Below are 12,913 nucleotides of genomic sequence, written 5' to 3'. Positions count from 1 at the left end.
TATGCGGCTTTGTCGTCTTTTGGTATGGCACTCGCCTAAGGACCGGCAAGTCCCTGTTTAAGAAAGGGTTGAGTCCTTGAAAAAGGATCTTTAGACACATGGTATTCAGGTGTACAATTAATTTAAAGCAGGTAGCGGTATTGTATAGGTTGGGAAAATATATATGCACACCCAAGAATGGAGTCCAATCAAGACTCATACCATAATATACCGTCTTTTCAACTTAAATTTACGCAATATCAATGAAGATACTGCAAATAAAAATTAATTCAATTTCAGCTCTCTGATTGGTTAATCAAAAGGAGAGCAGAACAGAGCGTTCGTGGTCGATTTCATAAAGGTCGTGTTAAAAGGTAAAATGATACATTAAAATAATGAATATACCTTTACTCAAATCCTCCCTCATACTTTCCATTTGTACGTGTATCACTCTGATTAAAATCTCAAAAGGGGAGTTGTTTTTGTTTTTTAACAACTCCGTGTAAGACAATTAACACTAGTTGCTTTGTAACGCCTAATGCTCTAAACAATGAAGTAAATGCCTTAGAATAACAGAGCGATTTGCCAAAGTAACAGAAGATACATCACTATTATACGTAGTAAAGACCAGACGTCTCGAGACGGTATTGTGTCCAGATGAACTTGGTGCATAAAATTTAATTTCAATCTTAAATTATGAAATGTAAATAGATACATCTAAATGCATTCATTGAGGAAATGGAATTATTTTTTTTCTAAAACTTCACAAAACGTAAACTTCCTAGACTAATTTTTGTTTTGACTTTAAGCTCGATTTTCTTTATCTCGTTCATTCCGACATTAATACAAAATTGACGCTCGCGATTAGTCACATTTTGTCAATGGCGCCAATTTCAACGCCAGAACCAAACCTACGTACACCCGGTACAACAAACTGACACATATCAGTGAGGTAGTTGGACTAATTGAAACAAAGAGTTCCCATTTTAAATTTTGTTTGTCTGTGTCATTATCGTTGATCTATAGGACGGTTTGAAGACAAAACGCTTTTTAAAAATATTTTTGCCAGGAAATTTTTACTTCAAATTTCAATTAAAGTTACTCTCAATTTGACAATATAATCTCAAACTGAGAATTTAAATGAAATCTCAAGTCTGAACACTGTTGGCAAGTTGGGGATCATTTTAATCGAGCAATATTTGAAGTAATTTTTTTTGGCCAAAATGAAAAAGTGTTATATCAGAGTACAGCAATGTTCGTGTATCTAGTATCTTTGGCTTATTTGACTCATTCTTCTTCATATGGGGAACAGAGTCAAGTACCGTACTCATCTTCTCAATTTTATTTTATCTTCAGCAATGATCGTGGATTTCACGTCCTGAACGCCAACTTTAGATGTCCTTGTTTACTGATCCAATTTCTTATCTCTCTAGGCCTTCCGTGTTCCGTTTTCCATAGTTTTCACGTTAATCAATGATTTGTGTAGGAAAGTGTCTAAGACAGTTTTGGCCATCTTTTCTGGCTCTCCACGTTTCTGCTCTATACGTTAGAACTGCCTGAACGTTGTAAGGCTTGTATGTTTCAATCCTTGTTCTCTTTTGCAGATTGACTCTGCTCCAAATCTTTCGGATCATGGTTTTCCTAATGTTCTCTTGACATCTTCTTCAGGGCTGTCTTTATTAGATACTCGTACATTACCACATCAATAAAAGGTTTTTTTTGGTGACGGTCTTTTGACGTATATTCAAACGTCCTAACCCCAAACCTTATTCTGTAATGGGATAGTTTAAATTACCATTTTATTAACTTCTTTTGTATTTATTTTTTTTGAAAACGAATCAAATTAATAAGAAATCCTTCATTGTGAGAATAAAATGATTGATTGACTCACCTATCTGTTGTTATTTGTACGCTTGTTTCCAATGGAATGTAAGGTAATCTGGATTGGAGCCCATGGCCATTGGTCGGTAAGATTACTTATATAATTGTATACACATTTATATTTGTACTATAATAACAATTGATGATTTTTCCCTGGGACGACATCTCAACGTTAAAACTGACGCTTATTGGTTTTGGGATTACGGTGCTTTTTAGAATAATATTTATGCCACGCAGTGTGAAGGGAATACTTGCAATATCCCTTTTTCATTCTAATTGTAGCCAGAAAACATTTCCTTCAAATATTGATTGATTAAGTTATCTCACAAATTATATGTGTGGGATAATACCATTTTTATTTCCAGGGAAAATTTGAGGATGATAATTGGCACGACAAAGGTTCGGTAAGAGCGAACAAGTTTTGTGAGGTGAGATATCCGCCTCCATCAACATTAGATCTTGTTGCCTTCAAATTTAAATGATGACACGCCGTATTCATCTGTGTTGCAAATGCAGTGGATCCGCTTTCGACACGTGAACAGCACTTGACCCCAGTGACCTTTCATGTCGTGAAGTATGGTCAAGTAAAGTCTTATTGATCACTACATGCACTGAAATCGGTGTACACGTAAGAGTGATCACCTCCCGTTACGTTACTCAATCGGATACAAACTGGGAACAAATAATAGAGTTGACAAATAGTTTTTGTTTTTTAAAATTTTAGTTGTGATATAGAACATCTAACGTGACCATACTTCACGAGAGACGTAAGATCAAGGAGGCAAGTGTCGCTCGCCGGAAGGAATTTTATTCACTGCGTTTACCCATTTTGTCGGTTCCCATTCTTCATTCAGTGATTTTTAGCAACATGGACAAATGCGCCGCTACGAACAGGCGCTCTTTTGATAAAGAACTATCTTAATTACTTCAGATCTCATTAAAACTCGTATTACAAAATTAAAGAACAGGACATTCTGACGGCATGTCGATTATTTATAAGGAAAAAAATCATGTCTCTGCAATATGCTTGGTGAATTTTGTTTTAAATTACAGACTGATTATGTCAGTAAGACTGTGTTTTGAGATATAAGAACAGTTCATATTACATGTCCATTCGCGTCAAAAGAATACGATGAAAGTTATTTACAACACTCTTAAGCGAAGCATTGCTCGGAACTGTTTGAAAAATATACGCAACTGTATTTACTTATTTGTAAATTATTCAAAAATAAATCATTTAGTATTATCTGTATAAAATGATATTGTGGTCAAGAGGTGGATGACAACTAATAGCTTAAAACTTAACGAAAGCAAAATAGAAATATTACTTTACGACCCCCAAAAAATACAACTTAGTAGTAAGATTTGTCTTAATGATTTTATTCTAATTGAAAATGAGGTGGTTGGTTTTAGTACCATAGCGAAAAATCTTGGTATGTGTTTGTGTGTGTGTGTGTGTGTGTGTGTGTATGTGTGTGTATATGTGTGTGTGTGTGTTTTCGGTCTGTCTATGGAATATCTCATCAATTATCTATACAAAGTATAGTACACTGAGCTTAGGAGAATTGAGTCGGCAGAATTTTGATATCAAAATTCTCTAAAAGTAGTAATATCATCTTTTATCTTTTAACGTATTGACTATTGTATTTCATTGATGTATGGTCTGCCTAAGTACATGATCCAAAAACAACAAATTTTACAAAATCAAGCCTCCAAAATTGTTTTTAGAAAGACAAAAATGGTACACATAACCTCACATTGCCTTCCTGCAACATTTATGATGTAGAAAACAGCAATTTTATATTATACTTTTTTTCATTGGTAACAGTCCTGCCTTCTTGGCTGGTATAATGAGTGTTATGACGTTAAACGCAGACTAAGATCCATTGACAACGTTTGTTTAAATGTTCCATAAAGAAGTTCCCAGCAATTTTCAGATATGTATTATATTCACGTTGCCCCATTGGTATGAAATTTTCTTCCTTCTGATCTTAAAATCGGAGTAAGATATACTGGGGCTATTTTATGAACCCATTTAAAAACATATCTGTTTATATGTGCGTCTGTGTGTGTGTGTGTGAGAGAGAGAGAGAGAGAGAGAGAGAGTGAGAGAGAGAGAGAATGTGTGGAAATGAACGGAATTGTTTGTATTTGTTATTTCAATGTGCGCCTGGAGCTATGCGCTCACGGGACATATGCATATGGACGCGATATAAATAAGTTATTATTCTTATTATTATTCTTATTATTATTCTTATTATTCTTATTATCATTTATTTTTTAACATTATTATTATTATTAAGAGCGAAGGGAACAATACACGCTTAATCTCACTATTACGTGGAACGGAACAAATCATTTACAGGGCCGTGGTCAGCATCTTTATGAATGGACTGATTACAGTGGTGATCATCATTTTGATTGGGATGACCACTTTAATAACCACCATTATGATTGGGATGACCATCATGATGACCATCATTTAGAGTGGTATGACGGCCATGTGGTGAGTTCTTCGTCTTACAAGCTTGATATCCATAGACTGTTTCACAGCTTCATCTATATTACAGTGACGTTTAGCATCACGGATCAACGCTGTGTTCAGATCACGTGAACCGTTAGGATTATCCTCGATGTATTAATAGGATACGGGATCTGAATTACACGTAGATCGTGATGCTATCAAAACAAACTTTTGGTATTTGGGATTTGGTTGCGGAATGTAAGCGCAAGGAATTTAGATCGTCCTCTCCAATCTTCGTGTTTTTAAAAATAACTGTAATCCTTTCTGATGGTTTTCGTAGCATGATGTAATGACGTGGATAAAATCAACTTTTCTTCTAGTAATACACGCATAGTCTAAATGAATGGAGGTGAATCATATATACACTACACTTCTATTTGAACCACCATATGTGTCTGGACATTATGCCAGAATGAATTAAGTAAAGACAATTTAATTTAGTTTCCAGTCAAACTGATCAGAATTAAGAAATTAAATTATTTTTTGAAGCAAAATTCCCTAGAGTCCAATAAAGGCATTAATTTCTACTACGATTTTATATGTAAAGCTTTTTGAAATTGACTTTGAAGCATCATGTCCACCCCGACATAACACTCTTTGAGGCGATTGGACACAAATATGCTCCTTTTTCTACTCCCGTTTTAGGCAACCCAATCAAAATAAGATACATTTGAAACAATTCAAAGTGAATATTCTTATTGTTAGTCATAGCAAAACCAGGATAGTACTCACCGGTCGATCGCTTACATAGAGTCGATTAGGTGTCTTGTTGTTTCATTTGAACGTGTATCATTCCAAAAATCTACAAAGTAGAATTTATTTTTTAAAACTAGTACACGACTATTAACACATGATGCTTTGTAACATCTAATGTCTAATGTAACAGGTTAAGTATCTTCGGGATCAACGGGAACGCTTTGACGGAGTATATTATGACACTTTAACACTTACAATTATTTTTCCACGCGTAGTTTCTTTGATCGACAGAACTCATTCCCATCCATCTAATTGGGGAATTAAGATAGACCAAGAACACATCTTCTTCAGAAGATTCTGTCGACAGTGATCGTGGCCTCCTTTCGTGTCTATACATCTTCCGGCGTTCTCATTCAATGGGGCTCTTATATGTCTGTCCATCTCTTCCTCCTCTGCCTTTTCTATTAGGAGTTTGCGCCAAGACTTCTTATGAAAGGCTTCTGCTTTCCACGCGCAACGCATGATTTAAAAACCTCCATCATTTCTGAACCACCATTTCACTTACTCGAAGACAACTTGTCTTTGGCGGATCATTTCATGGACCAGTGTATTCTTATAAGTCGTCTCCATGATTTATGTAGGAAAGTGCCCAATGTATTTTTGTCGCCTCTAAACATCCTCCACATCTCTTATTTGCTCCGAATGTTCTTTTACGAGTTTTTGACATTTCATTCTTATCCGCCCCTACTGCAAATCTTTCAAAGAGTGTTAAACGCCCATGTTTCTCCTACCCTTTCTACTTGTCTTCTTCATTGGTGACTTTTGTCCTCTAAGTGTAGTAGTATCCTTAATCAATTTTTGATTATTTATTTTATTTTACTTCATTTTATTTTTGCCAATGCTATATTCGGGATTTTATTTTCTTAATTGCTTTTGGAAAACGAAACAGGATGTACCCCAACCAACCGATGATGTCAATTCCCCAAACCCACACGTGTCATCCCACCCACTTTCTTATATAATGTAGTTAGTACTTGGTGAGGGAAAATAATTGTTTTGCTACACTGTATTTATATGATGGTATCAAATGGACGGTAAGAAATTCACAATAGGAGACTACGGCCCAACACTAGGTAAGACTGTTTTTTTTAAATATAATATGTAGTTAGATATACTCACCCCATAACAATAAATGATAGATACATTTTCCCGCCTGTCAGCTCAACGTTAAAACCGATGGTTATGGTTTTGGGTCCCCGGTGCTATATTACTATTTAAGCCACGGAATATGTAGATTAATCAATCGGACGCTTGCAAAACACTTTTCTTTATTTTGGCCAAAAATCTTTAAATTTTACATCGATCTTTTGAGATGACAAATCTCATCCCAAAAATTTTTTAACTCGAGACTTCTGAGAAGGTAAATATCCTCTTCCTATGAGGTCTCAAGTTTGGAACTTTTTGACGAGTTGTGGTCATTTTAATTGATCAATGTATGAACTAAAGGGTTTTTTTGTGGCTAAACTGAGAACATATGTTTTGTCATTGTTTGGCAGTATTATATTATGCCATTGACCTCAGTTCCTTGTTTATTTTCCATTGTTCCAACCAGAGGGATAAACAATTCTCAATATATTCGATACAATAAAATATAAAAATTGATTAACGTTTTACTCAGGTTCATTTAAAGTTATAATTAATTGTTACTGTTTGCCAGCCAAAACTGATAAGCATTAAAATAAAACATATGTTTATCACTGCAGTTCAATGAGCTTCAGGACTGATTCCATAATGAAAACGAAACAATTTCCCACAGATGTTGTTCTTTGATTTCACCCTACATGCAGTTCCATGCAACCGTCAACGTCTTTGAACCTTGGGCAGCAGGGACATATAATATGCATTCCCTCCGGAAGGCCAATTGCTAAATTTTTAAGACTCTTTCAAAGTCTGGAAACGTATTCCTTGAAGTGCCATTTTAGGTTTTGCAAAGAGAAAACTGTTTCAAAGGGAAAATCTTCTTTGAAAAATGGCGATTTGCTTTATGTGCTTCTTCTTCCTTTCTGAGTTCTAGTTTTCTACATGAAAATGGAGGGGAAAAAAGGTTAACACACGGAAGCAAGGGAAATTAACTCCCACATTATAATAATGTGTAACACAGACACATACTAATAATATTGATCGTTTTCCACAAAAAACAACAACCAAAAAATGTATAAATTGAGCATTTATATAGCGCAATATCCACTAAACGTGTTCAAAGCGCTTTACAAGTGGTCCCTGGCAAACAGCAACACTTAACATGTAGGACGGGGCATGACGTCTGTTAGGCGATATTACACTTATTTTTGAACAGAACATCGCTGTAAACGCCCCGGTACTCATTTTACACCTGAGTTCGGTGAGAGAATGTGAGTAAAGATTTTTTTTCCAAGGACTCAACGATGCGCCGAGCGAGGCTCCAACCCAGGACCTTCCGATCCTAAAGCGAGTGTCATATCATTGGATCATATAGCCGCACAAATTCCATAGTAACCTTAAAATGTACAGTCCAACTCGTTAACACGAACTCCTTGGGATATGTAAAATTGTTTTTTTATACTTCGTTATATGTATAGAACAAGTGCTCAAGAATAAAAATATGGGGAAGAGAGAGAGAGAGAGAGAGAGAGAGAGAGAGAGAGAGAGAGAGAGAAACGGAACTTAATTTGTTATTGACCAAGTTTCCTGAAAAGTGAGTTCGTTTTATTCGAGGTGGAGTAGGTTAGACGAAATAAAGTTATGAACAGTGTTGTGTATGAAACTGTTTGTTTTTTAAACTTTATTATTGGTCATTTTACTATAGAATTATTTGGCGTGGTTTGTTTTGTTTTCTTTTTCTTCTCAAAAAGAGCCGTTAATTCTTTATACTGGTGTGAGGGGGAGGGGGGCGTGAGAGAGTTGTTTACGTGCATGCGCGTGTGTGTGTATGTGTCTGTGTGTGTAAGTATGTGTTTGTGTTTGTGAGTTTGTTTATTTTTTAAATTTCTGCTGTTGTGCGTTATGTTTGAAAGACAACTGTCAAGTTATCGAGAGTAAAAATTTGAACCAGAAAAAAAAAGTAGATTAAAGCCTAGAAAGCGGAAAGTCTTAAGGTTCTACCGCTTCCTATAGTATAGAGGAAGGCTGGACTTTTTAGTCGTCGGCATATTTAATCTCCGCATTATCCGGCAGGGCGCCATGCCTCTTTTGTAAGGTTCGATGTTAAGTTTCGAAACATATTTTATGGTAACATGTACACTGTTTTGCAGGACTCTGTTTTTAAGCAAGACGATTGGTTTGGTGAACACAAGGTAAGACATCGCGGTCCCAATAATAACATGATATGAAAGGAGACAATTATTTTGTGTTGAGTTAGAGGAAATCGATCTTCCAAAAAATCTAGCACATTAAATCTATTTAATGTAAATGTCGCTGCTCGAATCTCTGTGATCTGTTATCGTATATTAAAGTGAAACTTACATTCAATTTCACATTGTTATTTAAATCTATTTAAGCGCGATTCAATTACAAGAGAGAATGTTGTATCTTTCACGATTTTGATGTAAAGGATCTTCAATGCATAAATCAAATTGGTAAAATCGAATTATCAAAAGTTATTTTCGCAGAAAGTTAAGTGGTTCCTAATACTCTTCATTTTCTTGTATACCAATGAAGCTTTTTTATAATTTGGCCAGAAAAGTTGTTCTTCATAAACGAGAAATAAAGACGAACACGTCCTCAGAAGAAAAACATCCTAAATCTCAGAATTAATCGACATCTTTGTCGTCTCGAGTTAAATAGTTTTTGACCAGTTGGAATGTCATATTAATCGATTGATACAATAGAAAATAAAAGTTCTGTGGCCAAAATGGGAAAATAATGTGTTGTCAATTTAAGACAGAAGACCTGATCTTCCTTACTCTGGAAAAAAAGCCAACAGATTTTTACCTAAAAACTTACTTACTTAGGCCGCCCCTTGGGGCGCCCAACATGAGCCACAAGTCTTCGCCATTCTGTCCTGTCCTCCATAAGTGTACACAGCTCCCAGTGTTGTCCATTCCTGTGTCATCTAGCAGACAGTCAATGTATGTTACCCAAAAAATTCGATCTTCAAATATTGATCCGTTAAAATGACTCTCATCTTGTCAGAAACTTCCAAACCTGGCATTTGAGAAGTTTGAGAGAGTTTTTTGAAAAGATGAGCATATGATGTACGGCTATGTGGTCTAGTGGTATGACACTCGCTTTCGGATCGGAAGGTCCTGGGTTCGAGTCTTGCGCTCGGCGCATAGTTGAGTCCTTGGAAAAGGCTCTTTACTCACATTCTCTCACCGTACTCAGGTGTAAAATGAGTACCTGCCCGGTAACAGCGGCATGTCCCGTCCTACATGTTAAATGTTGCTATTGACCAGGGACCCCTTGTAAAGCGCTTTGAGCACATTTAGTGCATATTGCGCTATATAAAGCTCAATTTATAATTTATTTATGAGTCATTTTAATCGATCGATATTTGAAGAACAAGTTTTCCGGTCAATTCTTAAGAAAAAGTGTTTCTTTTGAGTACGGCAGTATTGTACCTTTCAGCTTTCAACAATTTGAGTCAATCGTTTACGCCGACGTGTACTTATTTGAAGGTCTGACAACCCAAATTATTATGGGCTTATTGTAGTAATGGGAAAAAAAACTCTCAAACCGACGCAAAATATCCTCCATTACAACAATGTTAACTCAAGCTCATAATTGTGTTCGGCTATCAAACCTGCTTATAATATGTCGTGCACACAGGCTTAAATATAACTTAGTTAAATATAACTTAGTTAAACCCGTGATTCTCTCCGAGACTCTATAGATAGTTCGAATATGACGTCACTCAGGTCTTTGTTATTGTTTGTTTTTTTTGTTTTTTGCCATCCGCGTTTATGAGTAATTCTCACTAAACTGTATTAACCTGACTATGAACGATCATGGTTATTACACACAGTTATATGTGTTGGCCAGTTATACTTCCGGATGGCATTGTTGTGAACTTCTTAGCCAAGTGCATACTATCTATACTATACTCGTATATATTTAACACATTACACAATGGGTGAGATGATACCATTTTTTCCAGGGCAATTTTAAGGACGGCGTCCAAGCGGTAAGAATTTACTACTGATTGGTGACTGGTGTGATATGAAAATGCATTGACCTTAGATCTTGTTGTTTTCATATGTGACTCACCGGATCAATCTGGTATTATGTCGGTTTGGACTAGATGATGAAAATTGTATTTTCAGTCAACATTATGAGAATTCTGAAGTTTGAAATTTTAAAAATGATTAGGAGCAAGATTCACTCTTTTTATTGAAAACTTTTTTTTTTCGACTCAAATTCTATAAGTTGAGTGTAATATAAAATTTGAATCATCAGGTCATCCCGACAAAATACCATTTTGAGACGGTTGGTCACATAATGGAAAGAACTCAATATAAGCGTTTTGACGTGATGGTACAGGATGTGTAACAATTAATTAATCATTCGCCTAATTTGATTTGGTTTATTTGCTAGTTTGTGTGGTTTTCTTATTTGTTTTTATTATTGTTGCTTTGTTTTGATTTGCTTTTATTTTTTAGGTCTTGCAACGCAAGCGACATCGTTATAATTCAATGTTGAAGTTTTGACCGTTGAATAGGACTTTAGATGTCTTTTTAAAATGAAGAAAAATTAATATTATGCATTATGGGAAGATATCAAATTGATAAACATTTCTTTTCATATGAGCTCAAATTGTGTTATAAAATGAGTAACAAATTTTTGCATGTACTGCGAAGCGCAAGCCAGTATTTGGTAAGCTGCTTTCATGGGAAATTTAAAGAAATGGGGAAGCTGCCTAATTGGGAACGTTACTTAATCGGGAAAATGATTTGACAAAAACGAACGGTGTTGGCCTCGTTTTATTTTTAAAAATGTAATTACATAAGAGGGAAATTCGACAATGCAGACTGTCAAGTGGATTAACTAAGACGAATTTGATTCAAACTGGAAAAACTCACAATACGTGATGTAAGTCGTCTTTTCAGACTTCAATAAATCTTGTTTTGAAAACATTGACAGTATGCTGTGGCTGGACAGTAACCCTGAGACGTGAAAAATGACCTTCTGATTTCAGCTGCATATATAGATTCACACGATTAGGGTAATAAGGGCACCTTATAATATTGAAAACTTGGTTACTTTCGTTGTCTGTTTCTTTACAAGAGATGATATCAGATGAGAGAAAGAGAGAGAGAGAGAGAGAGAGAGAGAGAGAGAGAGAGAGAGAGCGTCTAACAATGTACAGCCATAATGGAATATAAAGAGGTTATATTCGATGTTTTGATTACTTACTACCCCTACTTTCCTTATTCTTTTTTTTTTTTTTGTGTGTATGTCTTCGTTTGTATCCACCGTTTAAAAAAAAAGGTGGTGGGGGGGGGGGGGGCGTTTAATTGAGATGGTTCCGTTTTATTATTTTTTTCCAGACTTTTCTCTTTCATGTTTGGCATTTTTTGTTTCTTTATTGTTGTTTGTTTTTTAAAAATTAAAAATCATTAAAATGATACTCATCTTGTCAAAAACTCTCAAACCTGGGACTTCACTTTAAGTGTTTTTGACGAAAAAAGGGTAATTTTAATCGATTGATGTTTGAAAGACGAGTTTTCTGGCCAAAATTGTTAAAACGTGTTTTTTTTTTTTCAGCGTACGTTAGTTTTGTCGTACAATGACGTCACATCATTAATTTTTCTTAATTTTGGCCAGAAAACTTTCCGTTTATTTTGTGCCATGGTTATTCTCGCAAATTGTCTTTTTCGCTTTGACCAAAAGACTTTTCATTTACATGCGGGTAGATTAAGATGATTATTGCTAGTTTTTACCTTATTTCATCATTTTACATCAGTTTTTTACTAACCTTCTTTTTTTTCAGGACCATTATGATTATCATTACTATCATTATTATGACCACCATTACGACCATAATTACGATCATCATTATGATCATTATTATGATCATTATTATGATCATCATTATGGTCATCATTATGATCATAACTATTATTATCATGATTATGATTATGACGATTGGGAATATTGGACGCATCCGGTAAGATCATATTGATGATTTGCCTTACAAGATATAGGCTTCCACGCACAATATCGCTTGGAGTCTTGCTTGGGAGTTAATTTTTCATATTTTTTTTTCAATGCTTTGCTCTCATTCATCTTAGCAGATAATGACATAAATTATGATTTATAAAGCCATAAGACATAACTCGAAGGATCTCTAACTTTTCGGGTCTCCCTTATCCTATCTAATATACAATTCATTCATAACTTTATAAAAATGTTTTAGTTTTAGTTTCATTTTAAGATTGTCTTTGGTGGTTTGTCTGAATCAAGCTTTTTATTCTTTGATTTCATTTTCTTCTAAATGCACACCCGCAGTCTGAAAATTCTCTATTGATATGTAAAATAGTGCTTGACCTTTTCGTCCAACTAAACCATACATTTTTATCTATTTTAAAATAAATGCATTGTTTTTGTTTTCTTCTTGATTCAGAATAGACAAAACATCAACTTATTCACGTTTTAGCTTTCTTTATCGTTTGCCTTCCCTTCTTTATGCCTTTTATTTTATTTCATTCAACAAAAACATTCGGTGATAAAACTTGAAATATCTAAATATCTCTCTATCTCTAACTACCTATGTATATATATATATATATATATAATATATATATATATATATATATCTATATATATATATATAGTGTTTGTGTGTGTGTGTGTGTG

At 34.8% G+C, this 12,913-nt stretch overlaps 1 protein-coding gene across 12 annotated transcripts in view; it reads left to right on the top strand.

Moving 5' to 3' along the window:
• Positions 1-12,913, top strand: part of LOC144966454 (uncharacterized) — a 147,697-nt gene that overhangs the window by 73,747 nt on the left and 61,037 nt on the right. For 2 of the 12 annotated variants that reach the window (XM_078902987.1, XM_078902986.1), the window contains exons 8-12: positions 1,914-1,946; positions 4,226-4,366; positions 8,371-8,412; positions 10,215-10,241; positions 12,048-12,224. The exons of 2 other annotated variants lie outside the window; for them this stretch is intronic. In XM_078902987.1, the coding sequence (XP_078759113.1) occupies positions 1,914-1,946; positions 4,226-4,366; positions 8,371-8,412; positions 10,215-10,241; positions 12,048-12,224 (420 nt within the window). The remainder of the gene's footprint in view (positions 1-1,913; positions 1,947-4,225; positions 4,367-8,370; positions 8,413-10,214; positions 10,242-12,047; positions 12,225-12,913) is intronic. 8 more of the 12 variants (XM_078902989.1, XM_078902988.1, XM_078902993.1 and 5 more) reach the window with 5 other exon arrangements.

Source organism: Berghia stephanieae, chromosome 2, assembly GCF_034508935.2.
Source record: "Berghia stephanieae isolate SIO BIC M18660-M18661 chromosome 2, UCSD_Bste_1.3, whole genome shotgun sequence".
Taxonomy (NCBI): domain Eukaryota; kingdom Metazoa; phylum Mollusca; class Gastropoda; order Nudibranchia; family Aeolidiidae; genus Berghia; species Berghia stephanieae.
The sequence above is the reverse complement of the archived record's forward strand: the minus strand, read 5'-3'. Positions and strand labels throughout refer to the sequence as shown.